The sequence below is a fragment of the Carettochelys insculpta genome, chromosome 27 (genome assembly GCF_033958435.1).
Source record: "Carettochelys insculpta isolate YL-2023 chromosome 27, ASM3395843v1, whole genome shotgun sequence".
Taxonomy (NCBI): Eukaryota; Metazoa; Chordata; order Testudines; family Carettochelyidae; genus Carettochelys; species Carettochelys insculpta.
Window position 1 is genome coordinate 700,117 of NC_134163.1, and position 20,968 is coordinate 721,084.

At 47.3% G+C, this 20,968-nt stretch overlaps 1 protein-coding gene across 6 annotated transcripts in view; it reads right to left on the reverse strand.

The window, feature by feature from the left end:
* Positions 1 to 3,959: 3,959 nt before the first annotated feature.
* The window catches only part of MOB3A (MOB kinase activator 3A), a 35,059-nt gene continuing 18,050 nt past the window's right edge, over positions 3,960 to 20,968 (reverse strand). For 4 of the 6 annotated variants that reach the window (XM_074978514.1, XM_074978516.1, XM_074978510.1 and 1 more), the window contains exons 2-4: positions 16,632 to 17,204; positions 9,655 to 9,857; positions 3,960 to 8,637 (exon numbers count right to left, since the gene is read on the reverse strand). In XM_074978514.1, coding sequence (XP_074834615.1) covers positions 8,608 to 8,637; positions 9,655 to 9,857; positions 16,632 to 17,049 — 651 coding nt within the window. In that variant the 5' untranslated portion in view covers positions 17,050 to 17,204 and the 3' untranslated portion in view covers positions 3,960 to 8,607. Of the gene's footprint in view, positions 8,638 to 9,654; positions 9,858 to 16,631; positions 17,205 to 19,152; positions 19,245 to 19,365; positions 19,871 to 20,968 lie in introns of those variants that run through there. The other 2 variants (XM_074978515.1, XM_074978513.1) reach the window with 2 other exon arrangements.

Sequence of the window (20,968 nt, forward strand, 5' to 3'; positions counted from 1 at the left end):
CTGGAAGGGCTGGGTGAGGGCAGGGGTTTCCACATGTCCCCCTGCCTCCAGCCTACTGCCTCAGACAAGTGCATCCCCTGAGGGCAGAGCAGGGGCTAAACAAAGGGTAGACACAACCGCCACAGGGCCACGTGGCAGTAGCCACTTTGTGGAATTGCTCCTGGCCCATGAGCCTGAGAGCCCTGTTAAGAGCATGCTGTGATCCTGCAAAGCACCAGCGTGCCGTGGCAGGGCCACTTCGTGGTCTGTGTCTGCACAGTGGCTAGCACAATGGGCTCTGAGCTGTCATTGGGCCTCTTGGAGGCTACTGTAACCATCCACAGGTGGATTTGAACCTGGGACCACCAATGTTTAATGCATCAGGCTGCTCCCTGGAGCTAAAAGGCAGCTGTTTCTCAGCTAAGGGTGCAGAGGACACTCCTTTCTTTCTGTAACAGAGAGGGAGCCGTGCTTGTCTATATACTATCAAAACAAAAAAAGCAGTCAAGAAACAGCTATGCAAACTGCATCACAGACACCTGGTGTCCTCCTGTGGAATCCAGCCTTTGGTGTGCTTTCACCCAAGCCTACACAGATTTCATGGGGGATACCAGCGCTTCTCAGATTGGGGGTCCTGACCCAAAAGGTAGCTGCAGGGGGAATCACAAGGTGATTTTCCCTTATGGGTATGCTGCCTTCAGGGCTGGGTAACTGGAGAGCTGGACTCCCAAGGCAGCACCTTGCCAGCAGCAATGCAGAAACGAAACAATACTATATCCATGTTGTCTTTACTTCTGTACTGCTACTTTCATGGCTGGGCAACCAGAGAGTGGCGTCTGCTGACCATATCACCCCTGGCCAAATATGGGACATGGGGCAACGACGCCATTCTGACCAAACCGGGACAGCTGGTCACCCTACCCAGGAGTCAGGCGGGAGCTGTCCTGTGGGGGCTGCCACCCTGCTGGGCAGGTATAGAGGGCAGCTGTGGCTCTTAGCTGCCCCTTGACTTGAGGTACCAGGAACGGGGCTGCTGCCCCACCAGTGAAGCTCTGAGGTTCCACCAACTGCAGGAAGCCAGATGAGAGCCATACCAATCCAGCTCCTGGCTCCTGTCAGCAGGGGGAAGCTGGGTGGCAGCTGCTCCAGCACACAGGTCTGGATCCCAGATTCCCCCAACCAGGGCAAGCTGGGCAACAGCAGTGCTGCTGTGTGTGTCTGGCTCCCAGCTTCTACCAGCTGGAGGAAGCTGGGTGGCAGCTGTGCAGGTCCAGCTCCCGTCTCCTGTATCTGGGAAGCCAGAACTGGGGGCAGCCACCTGCACTGTAAAAAAGTGGAACGTGGGGCAATTAGCTCCTTTGGCCAAACAAATTGGGCCACCAGATGGCGCTCAAAATATGGAGCTGTCCTGCCCAAAGCAGGGTGGATGGTCACCCCAGCTGACTAAGGGCGCAGCTCTACAGGCAGCAGCGCCGAAGGAAGAGTGGAAGTCCCATACCAGGACATTCTTACTTCTGCACTACTGCTGGCAGCGGTGGCTCTGCCCTCAGAACTAGGTTCTTGGCCAACAGACGCTGCTTTTCAGCTGTCTAGCTCTGAAGGCAATGCTGCTGCTAACAGCTGCACAGAAGCAAGGGTAGCAGTACTCTGCAGTCCCAACACCATGAAGTTTCAGATTTAAATATCAGAAATCAAGACAAGGAAATCAGTCTGTTAGCACCTTAAAGACTAACAATGTATTTAGTAGGTGATGAACTTTCATGGGAACTTCCGCTCTGCAGTACATGGTGCGAAGAGACCGCTTTCTTTATTTCATCAGGATGCAGACTACCATAGCTACCTTTCTGAAATAAAGACATTTACATTTTTCAAACCCTGTGACCCTGAAAGTGACCAAAATGGACCATGTATTTCGTAGAGCCCTAACCATTATTATTATTGATTTGTATTATCATACGTCCCTCTGTCACAGACAGGACCCTATGGGCTGGGTGCTATACCAACGCAGACCACAGAGAGACCTTTAACTAATCAGCCTATGATCCAAGTCCTGGGGGGGCGGGGGAAAAAAAGGGTGCCAGGCTGTCAGGCTCAGTGAGGTACATGCTTACACTGGGTCCTGCACTGCATATGCTTGGCTAAGAACTTGTCCTTAAGATTCTCCAGTGCCAGCCACTTGCTGATAAGCCTGTGCTGCTCCAAAGAGCTTTTCCATGGTACTTGGGACGTAGGAGCTTTGGAACCTGGTACTGAACTTCAGGGACAATTAAAAATTATCCTGAAAGCAGTCACTGCTGGAGGCCTTTGTGGCAAAGGCTCCAGGCCCACTGCAGTCAGTCACTCAGGGCTCAGCTTCCAGAAACATGGAGCATGAGTCCAGCTGCAGCTACAAGTGCTCAGTTGCTCTGGCAGCAGGCGCAGGGACAGAAGGCATCACTCTGGAGCAGGAATTGTTAAGGAAGTATGGATTGGATACATGGACTATAAAATGGATAGAAAGCTGGCTTGACGGTTGGGCCCAACAGGTAGTGGTCAATGGCTCAATATCTGGATGGTGGTCAGTTTCAGGTGGAGCGCCCCAAGGCTCGGTTCTGGGGCTGGTGTTGTTCAACATCTTTATTAATGACCTGGATGAGGGACTGGATTGCAACCTCAGCAAGTTTGCAGATGACACCAAGCTAGGGGGAGAGGTAGATATATTGGAGGGTAGAGATAGGATCCAGAGTGACCTGGATTAATTGGAGAATTGGGCAAAAAGAAATCTGATGCGGTTCAACAAGGAGAAGTGTCAAGTCCTGCACCTGTGATGGAAGAATCCCAAGCACTGTAATAGGCTGGGGACTGGCTGGCTAAGCAGCAGTACAGCAGAAAGGGACCTAGGGATTATAGTGGATGAAAGGCTGGATACGAGTAAACAGTGTGCCCTTGTAGGCAATGGCATATTGGGGTGCATTAAGAGGAGCATTTTGAGCATATCTAGAGAGGTTGCTGTTCCCCTCTATCGAGCACTGGTGAGGCCACATTTGGAATAGTGTCCAGTTTGGGCCCCCCAGTATAAAAAGGATGTGGATGTGCTGGAGCAGGTTCAGCGGAGGGCAACAAAAATGATTAAGGGGTTGGAGCACATGACCTATGAGGGGAGGCTGAGGGATTTGGGCTCATTTAGTTTGCAGAAGACTGAGGGGTGATTTGATAGCAGTCTTCAACTTCCTGAAGGGGAGCTCTAAAGAGGATGGAGACAAACTGTTCTCAGTGGTGCCAGATGGCAGAACAAGGAGTAATGGTCTGAAGTTGCAGAAGGAGGGGAGTAGGTTGGATATTAGGAAAAACTCCTTCACCAGGAGGGTGGTGAAGCACTGGAATGCGTTGCCTAAGGGGGTGGTGGAATCTCCATCCTTAGAGGTTTTGATTCCCGGGTTGGCATAGTCATGGCTAGGATGATTAAGTTGTGGTTGATCCTGCTTGAGACAGGTGGCTGGACTCAATGACCTCTTGAGGTCCCTTCCAGCTCTGTGACTCTATGATTGCTAAACATAGCCACAGTGCTTGGGTATCATAGCAGCTAGGGCAGCACTGATTTGTGTCAGTTAGGTGTTAAGGGCTATAGAGCTGTTTTTATGTGCCCTGCTTGACCAGCATGGCCCACAGGACAGAACTCTGCTGATTGTGCTTTGCAAATATTGCTTTAAAGATTGACTGATTAAAATTAGGGACTAGCTGCCTCTAACCATGAAGGGGAATAAAAGCAGTCAGCATCTGCAGGCGTTTAAATGTGCAGGGAATGGTTACTACCGTTATATTTGTAAAGATTCCTGTCTTGAATGTGTTGGACCTGCTAACTGGCAGTTAGTGTATACAGAAAACTGACTGTGTGAAGGCCATCTCTAGGCCATCTTGAAAGTCATCACTCTAGCTGCATTTACACTATCAAGTTCTTTTAAAACAAAAACAAAAAAAACAGGGGGGGGGGCCTTTTCCAAAAGACCTGGTGGAGCATCTACACACAAAATGCACTCTTCCGATCTAAAATCGAGATAATGCAGCACTTTTTCTGGCGGCCCTCCTCCTCTTCCAGATGAGGAAGAGCACCTTTCTGCAAGTCTTTCAGGAAAAACATGTGTATATGCCCTGGGCGCTTTTTTCGAAAGAGCAGTCCTCATTGTGCCAGATTTTTTGATCCCTGGCCTATTCTTTTGGAAGAGCAGGGGCGGTGTGGACACTGTCTCTCAAAACAGCGGTTTCCTCTTTTGATCCGCTTCTTTGTGTTACACACATGATCTTTTGAAAGAAGTTTTTTAGGAAGATCTCTTCTGGAAGAACTTTCAAAATACCATTGTAGTAGTTGCAGCCTGTGTGTCTTGTACTGAGGTATGCATGGGCTAGCGCTGCCCAAGGGCCACTGAGCTTACCAGGTTCTAGAGAAGAGTTGAAATTTGCCAAACTCAAGCTGTGAGTGAACTGTGCAGCAGCCATTGCAATGGAGCAGAGATGAAGGACAACTATCTGCAAACACATAGGAGCTAGAGCCTCCTTGCTCCTCTGATACTGCAAGTACGTAGAGTCACCTCTGGGGCTTACCTATCTTTCAGCTTCTAACCAGGAAGGCACTGTCAATGCAATTAGGCTTGCAAACTGTTCAACTCCTGGGCTTTCACTAAGGTAAAGTTCATTGGAAACACAGGAAGGCATTTCAGTAACAAGCCTGGTCAGAGTGACTGAGTTAGGGAAAGACTGGATGAGATGCTCAGAACCAGGTTTCACTGAATTCAAGCGGGAGCTGTGGGTGCCCAGCATTTTGCAGGATCAAGCTGCTGCTGAGTTGGATGCACAAGACTGAATGTGGTATTTGGGGTCCAGGATCCCAACTCTGGGTGGCCGCACCAGATGCTTCAGCTAGGTCAAAATTATGAAAAAAAGTGCCCTTCTCTGGAGCAGCTCTTTGCTTGGAGAAATGCTGGATTCCACAACTGCCCAGGCTATCCAATACTGCAAGGTCATGCCCTGCACACATCAGCCTCTTGCCAGCAGAGCTGTATGCAGGCACTGCTAGGCCACATACGGCAGATAGTTAGCTTATGTTAGACTGTGGGAAAGCAGCACCCTCTAAAGGCAACTCACAGGCACAACCACCCAGAAACCCAAGACTTCCATGCAGGGCACCAACCTGGGTTTTGAGAGCTTTTTGGAAAAAGCTGTGCAGAGACTTCACTTGTGCTCTCCAGCACCGCATCCAGTTCATCGTTAAGAGCATCTCTGCGCCCATCCTACCCACCCAGGCACAAACAGGGTAACTCCTGTTCACAACCAAATTTCAATTTCCAACAGTCAGGACAAGCATGGATTTGGCTAGAACCCTGTGACAAAGCAAGCCCTCTTCTGTGCCTAACACACAGTAGATGGCTCTCTGAAAACTCCTCTCAAATTGACTGAATATTGAAGGTGTCTGCAAAGTCCAGCTACCACACAAATTGGTGAAGGTGATCAGGCCCTTATGGGGTCAAGTCCCTCATTTTTCACAGCTCCAACCGACTAATTGAATTTGTGGGTCTTCAGCACCTCTGCAAAGTCAGGCTGCAAACACCTGAACCTGGGGAAGATGGTAAGCACAATCCAAAGGCCGAACTGAGCTGTATTTATTTTTCTTTTGATTGTGGCAGGATCACAACACTGAACTGAGATGGTCTCTGGTCATCCATCTGTCAGTAGCTCAGTATGCTCCACTCAGTGACCCCCTACTATGACTGAAAGCAATATGGGATCTGACCTCTCCCCACCTCCACACAGGATGCTCTGAAATGTGGTCTTGTGCATTGAACCTTCTTCATGCCTCCCGTTTGAGAGCCCACAGGCAAGGAATATAGAAGCACAAGCAAGTTTTAAATGGCCATGTACTTCACCATCCTATCACAATAGGCCAGGTATCTACACAAGTTGGATGCAGCCCCTCAGGCTACTGACAGATTGATAATGTAGCCCTAGCTATTTGTTTGGGCCACCCATTTTTCCAGGAACATCATACCTCAGGAAGGATGGTCCAGTGGTTAAGACAGCAGGCTAGTACTTTCAACACCTGTGTCTGAGTCCCACCTCTGACACAGAATTCCTTGTATGACCTTGGTTAAGCCATTTAACCTTGCTCTACCTTGTCCGTCCACCTGTATAACAGGGATAACTGTACTACCTCCCTTACAGAGGGGGGAAGGAAAATCCCTTAAAAAGGGCAAGGGACTAAGAAGAGATTGAAGCATTTTAGAAGATCTAGGAAATGACAGCTACCCCCTTTCCAGCCACACTTTGCTCAGTAGGATGACCTTTCAAGATTATTTCTTGGCACACAACTTTTGCTGGTAGTCTGTACAACAAACTTCTAACAGGGAGAAGATGTTAGCAGCTTCACACTTAAATACAACATAATTTATTGGCTGTTTCCAAGAATGATAGTGGTCTTTGTAAAACCCTGTCCACACAATAGTGTGCAAAGTGACTCACATAAGTCCAAAGACTCAAACCACAGGACTGTTTCCTTCGAGGAAAGCGGCTAATGATGGCAGCTTGGTCACTGCTCACAAAAAAAAAAAATCTTAGTTTCACACCTTCTCCCCATCTCCACCTTAAATATGAGTCAGTCCCTCTCCACCACAGTGTTCAAAAGTCCCTCTCTTAGGAAGTTCCTGGGTGACAAACTCAAACAGCCAATGGACTATGGCTCTGCACTAGAAATGGTCTATTAAGGTAGACTGCATGAAGGAATGGGAAATGGAGTTCTGGTAGAGAAAGCAAAAGACGTATGACACTTAGGCTACATCTACATGGCCCCTTAAACTCAAAAAAAAAATGCAATTTGTGCTACATAAATTGCAAACCTTATTGTGAGTTACTTTCAATATAGGCTATTTTGGTATTTGGTGATGTCTACACAGGGCCAAATGTCAACATAATGCGCTATTTCACTGCATCCCTTACTCCTGCAACAAGGAGTACACTGATGCTGAAAGAGCCTATCTGTTATTTGGAAGGACATTTGAAATCACGGGCGCGTTTCAAAGACGTAGAGTAACTACTTTGGGATACTGAGGTATCCTGAAATAGCTCTGCCATGTGGAGATAGCCTTACAGATATTAAAGGGTACCAAGTGAGTCAGTAAATGAACTCCAGGACAGTGTGACTGTGCGACCCCACAACCTCACTAGCTCTAAGATATGTCTGGGGACTTAAACAAGTGATTTGGTCTCTGGGGTGCCTGAACTTGGCTTCTCTTCAATACACAAGCTGAAATTGACGAAGGCTTCCTTCGCAGAGTGGAGATACAATTCACACAGTTCTGCAGCAGACAAGAGTGGGGCACCTTACAGTTAGTCACTCAGGGTGAGGCCTAGCAGGTACTAGCACTCCCACCCGATTACAGCAGTCTTTGCTTGGATCAAGATGGAGAATTGCTCTCTGGGACCCTCAGGCCTCATTATGGAGGAAGGGTGACCTCAATTTGCTCCATTTTAAAATCAGATTAGGTCTAGACTTTGGACTCCAAGAAAGCTGCCTAAGCAGCAAATGTTGGTATCTCTGGAAAAGACTCAGCTAGCTTCTATCCCAGAAGCCTTCCCTCCCTCCTGCCCACTCGCCATATCTCCTTTCAGGAGGAGAAGCAAAAACATTTTAACTCCCTCTTCCCCCATAAGCACCCCGCACAAGAACAGAACCTACGTCAAGAAAGCTGTCTAGAAGCGGATATCAGAGAAAAGGCAAGTGAATTCCATCTAGCTATGTGATTGCCCCACCCCATCTCTGCACCCTGAAACAGCATCTCAGCCTTTGACACTACATGCTCTGAAAGGTGGAAAACTTAGTATTCTCTAGATGGGTGTTTGTGAGCAATGACCTCAAAGGATCAGCAGAGAAATAACTGTGAATTCAGCAGGGATCTCCCCAAGCAGTGAAAAGGGTGGTCTGGATGTCAAGTCAGAGAAAGGAACAGAAGACATTTTTAGAGGAAAAGGCCTAATCTCAGCGTGAAAAAATTTGCTACAAGGGCTGGAGAAGCATGCAGGGAGCCAAGTCTATATGCACATTTATGTCATGGTTAATTCACAGCTAGTGGAAGAGCTGCACGAGCTGAAGTGTTCCGTCACGAGGCCCTAACAAACCATTTCCTGTCCTACTTTCAGGGTGCAGATGAGTGTTCCTTCCCCACACACTGAGGTGGTCAGCATAAAGCCCAGCCAATGCCATGCATCCTACGGTCTCTAGCCCAACTCTACATGCTGCCTATGCTGAAGACAAGTCTGTTTTACACACTTGGGCTTAGTTAGGGCCATCCCATAAGGTGACCAGTGAAATGAAATGTCAGGTGGTTTTGGTCATAACCCTCTCATTCCCGTTCTAAAAAACTGACTATGAATAATACAGTTCCCTCTAGGGGCAAGCAATTACAGAAATTACCATAAAAACTAGAGCTCTAAGGCATCCGTAAAAAAAATATTTCTGCAGTTTCAATTTTAAATTGAAAGCTCAATAAAAAACTCTGTATAAGAAATGTCTCTGGTGGTCCCTCAAGCGGTGTCTCGGCTGCAGGAATGGGATTCGGCAATCCTGAGGAGCATGATCTGGGAGTGAGCAGGAAGATCCAGAGCTCAATGGCACATCCGGGAGGTCATTTCCTTCTGTTAAAGGACACACACAAGACAGAGAAGTAAGTGATGAGAAGTGCAAGTCCCAGGCAAGACACATTTCAGTGAGAAAGTCCCAGAGTTGCGAATGTTGTTTCCATAGCACCACTCATATAAAAAAATCCCAAGTGCCCCAGGCTGAACACTTACATGGGTTAGAAATTCAGCATCCCCTTTAATCTCTGTCCACATATTCCTAGTCACGGAGAGCACGAGACCTCAATTTGTACACAGCTACAGAATAACCAGCACCCACCATTCCAACCCAGTGCAAACACCTTGCACTTGTTTGGCAACCTGCAGCCTCCGTATGAAGTTGGTGAGCAGCGCCATGCTTTGAAGGGGAAATACAGAACAGAGAAGTAATAGACAAGGAGATTAGCAGGATCCCCACCACCACACCCAGGTCACACAGCTAGTCACTGACAACTGGGAATAAAACCAATGGCTCATGACTCTGACCAATGTCCTACCACACACCCTTGCTGTGTCACATGCAGCAACATGCTGGCTACACAGCGATCAAGTATCAGGCGGATTGTTGGATTGCAACTGAAACTTTGCTAGTGGGGTGCACAGCTCATTGCAGTGTGCAGCACCCAGAGGTGGAACAGCAGGTGGATGTGACTCAAAAGACATTGGCCAGCAATGGTGGTGGTGGCAGCAGGGGAAGGGAACAGACAAGGTGGCAGCCTGAAGTACAAGGAGGCTACCAGGCAGAGTCTACAAACACAGCAGCTTTCCTCTCCAGGGGTGTTCTGGGCCTTGCTCTGCTTCATGGGATCTAGGCCAGAATAAAAGCGGGCAGGGTACGAACAGGGTTTTGAGCTATAAAGTGGGGACGTAATAGGTGCAATGGCATTTCAGTCACCCTCTTCAGTTCTCAGAATCTCTCAGAGCGAGTCCAACATTTGGCTTTGCAATTCAGCCCTGGAAGTCAGAATCCCCGAGTTCTGTTAGACCCACCAGGCTGTGGCTGTTCATCAATATAATCCAGCCAGGTTCACTCACCAGAGGTTCTAACTCCTTGGTGTCTATTAGATTGAACTCTTTCACAAAATAGTAAAAGTGTTTGTAGCAGGTGTTCACATGGGCCTCGGACCCCATGTTGGTGATCCTGTCAAAGTGGTGGATGTAGACATGAACGAAGACCCGGAAGAGCCTGGACAGAATCTTCTTCACTACCTGAAGAAAGTTCTTGGGGAACGGAGTACCTGCAAAAAGACAAACACACACCAGGATTTACTGATGCTACCAACTGAAACGCACTTTGCCATGCCCACACTGCCACACTGTCTTCCTAACGCAGAAAAAGACACAGGCCAGTGTATCATGAAATGATTCAAGAACCGTTTCCTTTGACTGAATTCTCTCCTCTCTACATTTTGGACCAGTTTTTCCAAAGTTAATTAGAACAGGTGGAACTTCTCTAAACCTGGACTCTCTGGTCCAGCAACATCTATGAGCTGACAGGACCACCGAAGTTCCTGGATCACAAAGCCCCAGCAGCCACGTGGGGAGCTTCAATCCCAGGGCCCAAAGGAGCCAACAAATGCGCTAGTTTGCGACTGGTCAGACCCTGAGGGTGCTAGCCCAGGGAGGTCCAACGAGTTACTGTGTGAGAGACTCAAACACAAACTGGGTCAGCCCACATCTAGATTTCCATCTGCAGTTTCAATTTGATGTTTCCTTCAGTTCCTGTTCAGATATTTTTACAAAGATTATGCAAAACACTAGATCATCATGTCCCACTCCTGAAGCGACTGCCTTTTGTGTGGAGTGACTTCCACATATGGTTTAATAAATGCAATGAATCCTTTGAGAGCCTTCAGGTTACGAGTTAAAATTAGGATAATACTATGCTCAGTCATTTACAGGCCCCTTTTCGTGTTCAGTAATTTGTTTGTGTGTTTTTCTTGTAACTGCTACATTTGCAATCTGCAGTATGGTAGAATTTGGCCTTTCTAGTATAGTAATTGCAAAAGGACTTGCGTTAAAGTCTACCAAAATTACTTCTCCCCATACAAGGAGGTGGTAGAACACAAAGGGTATTTGTTAAATAACCTTTTTCTCTCCTGCTCCCAAGTGTTCTGCATGAAATTAATTTTCAGTCTGTGTGAAGGTAGCGAAACTGGTATTACAAGCATAGCCAGAAAGCTCTAAACAAGACAGAAAACTCCTTTGATTATGTAAGTTCCCCAACCCCAATGAAACAGATGTTTCAGCAATCACACTGCTCACAAGAGGTTCTGGTTGAAGAACCCAAAATAAAAGGACCACACCCCAGAGTTTACCCAGAGGAACCCCAGCAAGGATTTTCACAGCACATCCAGATAATGTTGTATGTTCCTATAGGTTTAGGTCCGTCCGCCCCAGCTCCCTGTCCCAGTCTTATCACATTCATATACTGTTGTTCTCGGTGTGCAAATGGGGTCTGAGAATGGTGGCCACTTTCTGCACAGAATCAGCACCATCCTTTTCACTAGCACTTTGACACAAATGAAAATCTCTGGATGCTCGAAGCAGTAGTGCAGGAGTGGATGGGATTCTGTGGGATCTCAAGTGGATAGATAATCAGCCCCTTCTCTTTAAGCCTTCAGGTTACGAGTTAAAATTAGGATAATACTATGCTCAGTCATTTACAGGCCCCTTTTCGTGTTCAGTAATTTACTTCTCTTTACTAGCTAGTTCTCACAAACACCCATGCAGCTGTCACCTGGCTCTACTTCCATGCACAGTCTGTCCGGACAGGGATATTAGGCTCTACGACCAAGGGTCATAGAACTATTACTTTTAACTCCTTGTGCAACATCCCCTTTTCTCAAACCTCCACTGGTCGCTTCCCCCTCCTCCACAACACAACCCTTGCATCACCCAGACCATCCAAGAGCTGAACTGGAGTTGCCTTAAACTGGGGTTTGCCTGAAAGATTACCTGAGCAATCTCCCCTTCAGCGCATCACCCCATGCTCACTCAAGGAGGGACGGCTGAATTACTCTTGTACCAAATGGCTGCTAGGAAAAGGTGCTGCTGAGAGAGATTTCAAAAAGGCCCAGGATAGGGCGACCATCTGTCCTGTTTGCGGCAGGACAGCCCCACATTTTGGGCACCATCCTGGCATCCTGATTTATTTTCCCAAAAGGGCTAATTGCGCCATATTCCACATTTTTACAGTGCTGCTGGCTGCTCCTGATTATGGCTCCCCAGCTGGGGGAGCTGGGAGATGGACCTGCACAGCACCATGGCTGCTGCCTGGCTTCCCTTGGCTCGTGGAAACTGGAAACTTCACTGGCACGGCAGCAACCTCACTCCCGGTGCTCCATGCCATGGGGCAGCTGAGAGCCGCAGCTGCCCCCTGCACATCCCATGTAGGGCGGCAGCCCCCACAGGGCAGCCACCGCCTGACTCCCAGGTAGGGTGACCATCTTTGCAGTTTTGGCCAGGACAATGTCATTTCCTCAGGTCCCATATTTGGCTGGGGGAGACTGGTCACCCGAAGTATTCCACAAGCTACAAGAGATGGAGACAAAAGTGCTATACCATACTAGAGAGCAGCTGGAGACTCCCATGTGTGGCATGCTAAGCTAACACCTGAAAGGCTAAATTTAGGAGCAGAGCGTCTGCAATCCTCAGGCCCCCAACACTGCGTAAGTCAGCCCACTTGTTTAGATGTACGAGTACAGCTTCTTGAGCCATTTTTGGACACTCAAGTGTGGCTGCCTTGAACTCCAAATCTTGTTTACACCGATGCCCCTCAAACTTCTCCAGCAGCGTAATAGGGACATATGTTACTGTGGCAAAAGCTCTAGGGCAGTGGTTCCCAACCTTTTCACTAGAGCAGATCCCCAACCACCCCTCAACTGTTCGTTGACCCCTATCAAAGCCAATTCTAGCTGCTATGTCCTATTTAATTTAATGAAATGTAAACCACAACACAGATTTTCAAACAGGAATTAATAAAATTACTGGAAGATATTTCATTTAAAAATAATAATTGATTATAACTTTGCAATTTATTTTAAACTTATTTGCTATGATCATTTTTTTTTTAATACGGTCACGCACCCCAGGTTAGGAGCCACTGTTCTAGGGCGTCTTTATAGCATCAAGGAGCCATTTGAGTACACAGGAGAATCGGGCCCTCTGACCTTCATTTTCAAGCAATGGGAGGTTGAAAGAGGTCAGATATGGAAACAAGACATGCACATCAGTGTTCCTTCTATTTTTTCCCATCCTTGAAAGGGTAGGCAGCAGGTGAGGCACCCCTCCTGCCAAAGGAGCACCTGTGCTGCACTAGCTAGGGAGACGAGTGGCCATGCATCCCACAGGGAACTATCATGCACATTATTCTGATCACAGTAGTAGCAGTAGCAGCATCCTTCAGCCTACGTAGGCTATGGAACGCGCCCTTTGTAGTTCCGTTTGGCATCCTCCTTTGCAGCGTCGGCTGTGACTGTGAAGACCCACACGAGAGTGACAGTCCTTGCTGCATCTGTAATGGGTGTCTGGCAGGTCCTTGCTGTGCTTTCTGTGGCGTATTTAAGGAGGGGTGCGAAGTAGATCCCGAACAATGTCGGAGCAAGGACACATCCTTGTTTGACGCTGCTCCTGATGCTGAAAGCATCCGATAATGTGCCATCATATTGGACGGTTCCTCTCATGTGTTCATGGAAAGACTGGATCATCTTGAGTAACCGTGGCGGACATCCTATCTTGTGGAGCAGTTTGAACAGTCCATCCCTGCTGACCAAGTCGAAGGCCTTGGTTAGGTCAGTGAAGGCAATACAGAATGGCTTCCTCTGCTCCCTGCATTTCTCCTGCAGCTGCCTCAGAGAGAAGACCACGTCGACGGTAGATTTCTCTGCGTGGAATCCGCACTTTGATTCAGGATACACCCTCTCAGCAATCTTTTTGAGTCTGCCGAGGATGACGCAAGCAAACAGTTTACCAGTGATGCTTAGGAGGGAGATTCCACGGTAATTGTTGCAGTCGTTAGTTTGCTCCAAACTCAAGGTGATTCCCAAGAAGCTCCAGCACTCTAAACCAACTGGAAGGCCCTGCATCAATGCCAGAAAGACGGCAAACTCAGAAAAAGCTGAAATGTTCAGAGAGACCCTCGAGGAGAATCTGCGCAGCAACCCTGGGGGTGCTGATGTGACATCTAGATGGCAGCATCTGAGGGATACAATGTACAACACGGCCTTGTCGGTGTTTGGAAGAAGAGCTAGAAACACAAATGACTGGTTCGAAGCTAACTCCGATGAGATGATTCCAGCCATCGAAAAGAAGTGTGCTGCACTCCTGGAGTACAAACGTTCGCCGAGCAGAATACCCTGCAAGCGCTCAGAGCAGCCAGAAAAACAGTACAGCAGACGGCCAGGTGCTGTGCCAACAACTACTGGCTCGAGCTACGCAGCAGCATCCAGACCAGTGCTGACTTTGGTAACCTCAGGGGAATGTACAAGAGCATCAAGAAGGCATTAGGACCCACCCAGAACAAGATGGCACCTCCGAAATCCAAATCTGGTGAAGTCATCACTGACAAAGCCAAACAGATGGAGCACTGGGTCGAGCACTACTCCGAGCTGTACTCATGCGAGAACACTGTGGTCGACTCAGCCCTCAATGCCGACGAACTCCTACCAGTAATGGACAAACTGGACCAGGAACCAACCGTGGATAAACTGAAGAAAGCCATCGACAACACTGCAGTACGAAAGGCCCCGGGCCAAGATGGTATACCACCAGAGGTAATCAAGTGTGCCACAGACACTCTCCTGGAACCCCTACATGAGCTACTGTGCCTGTGCTGGAGAGAGGGAGAGGTCCCACAGGATATGCATGATGCTCTGATCACAAACAACTCCCAAAGCACTCAACCAACCACAAACAACTTGGCTCAGGTCTGCAGGCCATAAAATGCTCAGCCATAAAGATGCATCTTGCACCAGAGTACAAAGTCAGTAAATGCAGGCACAGATGGACTGCTCTAGGGAGTAAAGAGCATCACTGCTTGGAGCCCTGTGCTGAAAATACTCAGCATGACCAACCCCAAAGGCTTGGGTCTGTTGTCAGAAATATCTCAGCTGTTGCAATGGTCCTTAAGGAGAGAGAAGAATCCCTCAGGTGAGGAAGTCCCAGGCTAGGTACAGATTGGCATCAACACCTTGAACTGCAGCCAGAAGCAAGTGTAGTTCAGTGCCCACAGGGGCTACGTCTACACGTGCACGCTACATCGAAATAGTCTATTTCGATGAATAACGTCTACACGTCCTCCAGGGCTGGCAACGTCGACGTTCAACTTTGACGTTGGGCAGCACCACATCGAAATAGGCGCTGCGAGGGAACGTCTACATGCCAAAGTAGCACACATCGAAATAAGGGTGCCAGGAACAGCTGCAGACAGGGTCACAGGGCAGACTCAACAGCAAGCCGCTCCCTTAAAGGGCCCCTCCCAGACACAGTTGCACTAAACAACACAAGATCCACAGAGCTGACAACTGGTTGCAGACCCTGTGCATGCAGCATGGATCCCCAGCTGCAGCAGCAGCAGCCAGAAGCCCTGGGCTAAGGGCTGCTGCACACGGTGACCATAGAGCCCCGCAGGGGCTGGAGAGAGAGCGTCTCTCAACCCCTCAGCTGATGGCCGCCACGGCGGACCCTGCTATTTCGATGTTGCGGGACGCAGATCGTCTACACGTGCCCTACTTCGACGTTCAACTTCGAAGTAGGGCGCTATTCCCATCCCCTCATGGGGTTAGCGACTTCGACGTCTCGCCGCCTAACGTCGATTTCAACTTCGAAATAGTGCCCAACATTTGTAGCCGTGACAGGCGTTATTTCAAAGTTGGCGCCGCTACTTCGAAGTAGCGTGCACGTGTAGACGCGGCCAGGGAGACTCAAACCTGGGACCTCTGGAGAATAGTAAAGGAGCCTCTACAACTTGATCTAAAAGGCAGCTGGCTCTCAGCTAAGGCTGTACAGAAGACTCATTCTTTCTCGGTGTAAAATGTTTAAATAAAGTCAGTATATTGAGTCTACGGACCTCTGCCACAAAGTCTGAGCTAAAAGCTGCTTTTCTGCATTAAGTTCAGGCTTTATCAAACTGGCACAATAAGTCATGTGCTACAGTAAGAGTTTAATCCTACGGAAGATCCTGGGCTTCTGCCACTGGGTGCAAAAGACTGGCAAAGTCATCACTGGGGTTGGGATCCAGGTTTTGACTCCAGGAGATACCATCATGTCTTATCAGCATCATCTATCAAGCCCACCTGGAGGGTTTCATACTCCTATTTTACAGCTTCTTCCTTCCTGAACTCAGTTCTCCAACTATGAACATTTATGACTCCACTCCAGGATGAAAACTTCCTCTCCAGCTCATGGGGAAAAAAAACCCAACACTGAACATGTATTCAACACATTTAAAGGTTGTTTTGCTTAATAAAGAATAAATATCATGTGGCATTGTGCGTTTAATTAAATTTCAGGAACTATCCTAACACACCTCGGCACAACTCATGACCAATCAGTTAAATATCATGTGACTAAGTATCATTCACAGTGTCCTAAACATACTAAAATGGTACAATTAAATAAATGTATATACTTATAGTGTACCCTGCTAAATAGCTAAAAGACAAACCTAATCTAGAGTAAAGTTTCTATTTAGTTGTAAACCAACATATTTGTTGGTTTGACCACAGAGAATTCACCTTTCATTAGAAAATAAAGGAAGTACAAATGGAAAAGTTCCTCAACAATGAGTAGTAACAGAGAAGTAGCTGTGTTAGTCTGCATTCTGACAAAAGAAACCAAACAGTCATGTAGCACTTTAAAGACTAACAGAATAATTTATTAGGTGATGAGCTTTCATTAACAATGATTATTTAAGTGAACGCTTTCTGCTTGGTGATATAAGCTGCCCTGATTTAACCTGTTTATCTTGCATCAGTCCAATAAATTTCCCCACAGATTAGAACTCAACTTACCAACATTGGTGGGAAAGATGTCCTCATTGTTGATCTGCACCTCAATCCAATCCATCAAGAGGTTCATGTACTTAGGAGCTGAGAGGGCAGTGGGTTTTCGGTACTTGTGTTCATCCTGCCACCTGTACTCATACTTGGGTCCCCCTGACATGACCGGGCAAGACTGCTCTGTGCAATAGTCACTGATGGTGCCATAGATCAGATTGATGCGGTTGAAGAAGTCCACCACATGTACCGCCACCCAGTCATTCTGTTCCTCTCCAGACGGCAGCTGGACAGCCACCTTCAGGTCCAGACCTGCATTGAGAGAGGCTTGAGCCCTCTTGTGCAGCTCAAACCTCTGAGTCCCAGGCTCAAATTTGCGTTTGGGCCGAAAGGTTTTGTCCTTATTGAACACTTGCTTTAAAGGGTTGGACATTTCTCCTCTTCCCCCCAGTTCTCTTTTGCAAGTCTTCAATGATGACAGCTAGAGAAAGACAGCTGCTGGAAAGTCTCCAATGGCAGGGTTGTAATGGCCTCTGATCTTCACAGAAATACCTGTGAGCAACTCTGGCTGCCGGAGTACCTTCTGACCTGCAATGCAGAGAATTTACAGCAGTTAGTTAGATGGGCAGCTTTTTCAGCAAGAATCCTTGTCCAGAGGGAGTGTCTTACGTAGGAAGGATGGGACATATACCTCACACTCATAGAACTGAAACACAAGACAAATACACTTAGTTTCACCTACTCTTAGGACTAGCTTTCTTTAAGGGAAGTGTAAAAAGGTAGAAGGGTGAGGGTCAAATTCTTAAAGAGGTTCCTCATTCAACCTCTGTCACTGATGGGAAAGTGTTGCAGATCCAGATATTCAATTACTTTGACATCAAAGACTAAGGCTATGTCTACACTAGCCCCCTCCTTCGAAAGGGGGGTGCTAATGAGACACTTCGGGATATGCTAAGAAGGCACTACAGTGAAATGCCTCATTAGCTTAATGGCGGCTGCAGCACTTCAAAACTGCTGCTTTCCATTGTGTGTTGATTGTTTACATGGGGTGCTTTTCAAAAGGACCCCTCACGCTTCGAAATCCCCTTATTCCTATAACCAAATAGGAATAAGGGGATTTCAAAGTGTGAGGGGTCCTTTCGAAAAGGACCCTGTGTAGATGAGCCATGCGCGATCAAAGTGCTGCAGCCACCATTATGCTAAATGAGGCACTGCATATTCGTTGCACAACCTCATTAGGATATCCCGAAGTGTCCCATTAGCATCCCCCTTTCGAAAGGGGGGGCTTGTGTAGACATAGCCTGAGTGAGAGGTTTATACCCCATTTGACAAGTTATTGTGACGAAGCAGCAGATTATTACCATTGTAGTTATTAGCATTATTACTATTACTGTAAAGTATCAAGCCTCTACCACTACAGTACCAAGCTAGCTATGTTATTTTACGAAAGTATTCGGAAACTGGCACAGCAATCGTTAGCTCCTAAGCAGAAGAAGAAAAATATTAGTCACAACAGCTGCGCCTATGGACTTATATCATGAGACTGATTTCAGGCTGGATCCGCGGCAAAGGATAGAGTCTAACACCTTTAAAGCCATTGAGGAATAACTTATTCCAGAAGCAGTCTCATTAAAATCACTGGGGCCACTCTACATGTGCCAGGGTATCAGAATCTGAACCTGAGTGACAGGATTCCTCCCGTGAACAGGCATGATTTTTGGTGGTGTAACGGTGAAGGTGCTGACCAGCCCAAGAAGACAGGCCATTTTAGGTCAGACTGCAACAGAAGCATTGACAAGTTCAGTGGTTCTCAAACTGATCCTTGGAGACATTAGTCTTTGGAGGACAGACGGCAGTGCTGAAGCATCCTCATTTCAATGTGCTATACTGCACTAAGGAGAAGGGAGATGACAAACTTTTCTAACGTTACTTTCCCAGGGCTATCATTGCCAGGGCTATCATTGCCAGCGGTTTTTACCATTTTGCAATGGGAGGAGAAATGGCCCCAAGACATTATTAAGACTTATTCCACATTACAACCATGAGAGATGTCCCACCCCCCTGCCAACATGGCTAACAACCTGTATTGGCAGCTATCCATGTTCAGTTCTAGAGCCATGCCAAATGCTCACAACTCACCCCAATGAGAGAAGGGGGTAAGGTGCCCATGTCTACGCACCCACTCCAATTTCTGAATTGGTAACAACTCAAAATTCCAGCCTGGATCACTGAGAGATTCACACATGATCAAGTGAACCTGGCCCAGTCCTGAGATGAAACCAAGCAAAAATCTGCATGTTTGACCAGCTTTTTCCTATGCATGCTGCACAGACCAACACTGAGAAGTGTTTGCATGAACCTCTCAAACTAACTGAGCAAATATCAGTAGCTTAAGACCAGCAATGAAGGGCCAAGGATGGACCAGTGCTTAAGATGCATTTGATCCCACAGAGACTAATACTGAAAGCCATAACAAGAAGGGACAAGCACAGCAAAACACAGATCGTAGCTCTGGTTAGCAAGAGCCGAGTCATACCTCACCACATCCTGCAACAAAGTGCTTCACTTCTTCTCTGAAGCGGAAACACAAGGGGCTCTGCCCATTCAGCCTCGATGCACTACTCTGCTCTAACATATACAAAAGAAAGACAAAACCCCTGTAACAACGTAGAGGGCAGGTTCACAGCCTGCAGCCACTTCCTGGAGCAAATCAACTCCAGAGAATTAGTTGCATGCACTATTTTCTTACTTTGGAGTCTCAAAGGAATGTTGTAGTACAAGTTGATCCTCTCTAATCAGGAACAACCTCATCTGGCAACATCTGTAATCCAGCATCATTAGCAGGATGACCACTTATCATGTGTGGCCAAGTTTCCTGTGGGCCCATAAAGTTTGTTTACAGCCACCAGTCCCGGCTCTCAGTGTTCTGTGCTGTTATTTAGCTGTAATTTACCCTGTAAGTGTCTTCTCAGAGCCCAGTAAGTAGTAGACGTAGCGCTGCTAGACAATAGTGACAGCCTGTGGCCCAGCAAATTCTCTCATCCGGCACTGGTCAGGTCCCGAGGGTGCCAGATTAGAGAGATTCAACCCGTACTGCATTAGTATCAACAGCACACTCCTTTGGATTCAGGCTCCACACAAACCCAGGAAAGATGCCTTTAATTGTTCCGATTCTGCTCTCGTTTACCTTTTCTTTATGCCATTGTAACTCCATTGCCTTCAGTTAAGTCACTCAGTTATATCTATAATGGGCCCTTTTATTTACTGACCACAAGGATTTCACTAGCAAGCAGTTAAAGGATATAGTCACAGATCTCCACTCATTAACAATACAGTAGAGGGAATGGCAAGAGGGAATGCACTGAAATCCACTACCATGGCAATCTGTCAAAACTTCTGTCAACAGAGTGCGGCCACACACAAAAGCCACTCAGTTCTGTTGACAGAGTAGTTGGACTGCCTGGCCACTCACTCGACAAAACAGGCACCTGGAAGCATAGCAGACAGGGCTGCCCATTGTTCTGGATGCCTTGTCTGTCAACAGAAGACCCTCCTGCCCCAAACATCCACACAGTTTTCTTTGGTGACAGAATCTGTCAACAGGAGTATCATGCCTCATGGCTGAGAAGCAGAAAGCTGCAAGCAAAAGTGCAGAGTTTTGTTGACAGTCGACAAAACACATTGTGTGTGGACGTTCCACTAATTTTGTCCACAAAACTCGCTAGTGTAACCGAAGCCATGGTAACAAGTATCAGAGGGGTAGCTGTGTTAGTCTGTAGCTGCAAAACAATGAGAAGTCCTTTGACACCTTATAGACTAACAGACCTATTGGAGCATAAATGTTCATGGGCAAAGACTCGCTTCATCAGATGCATGGGGAAGCACTCTCAAGACTTCCCCACATTTTTCCAGTGGAGTGGACACTAAGAAGAAATTGTCACAGGCTGATTTATAAAAGCCACCCCACACTTACAGAGAGGGAGTTTTCGCAGCAGAAGAACTAGGTTACAAAACCCCACCAATTACTGTTTTTTAAATAGGCAGCACTACTTGGTTAGCTAAGCTTGCATATGTTTCAGGTTTTAATTTGGTTTTTAAAGGGGTTGTGAAGCTCCCTGGAAACTGAAGCCCTCTATGCAAACCTCAGCATGGACAGAAGCTGGACAAGCTTCCCTGTCTCTCAGTCCTGACCTCAGGAGCTCAGAGTAAAGACTAGTTTCTGAGCCCAGGGAATATTTGGCTTTCCAGCTATGACTTCCAAGATACTCAAGCGTGGAGGTGGTTTGGATGCAGCTGTGTCCAATGAAAAGGGACCAAGAATGTCAAATAGTCAAGGGATGGCAATGACTTTT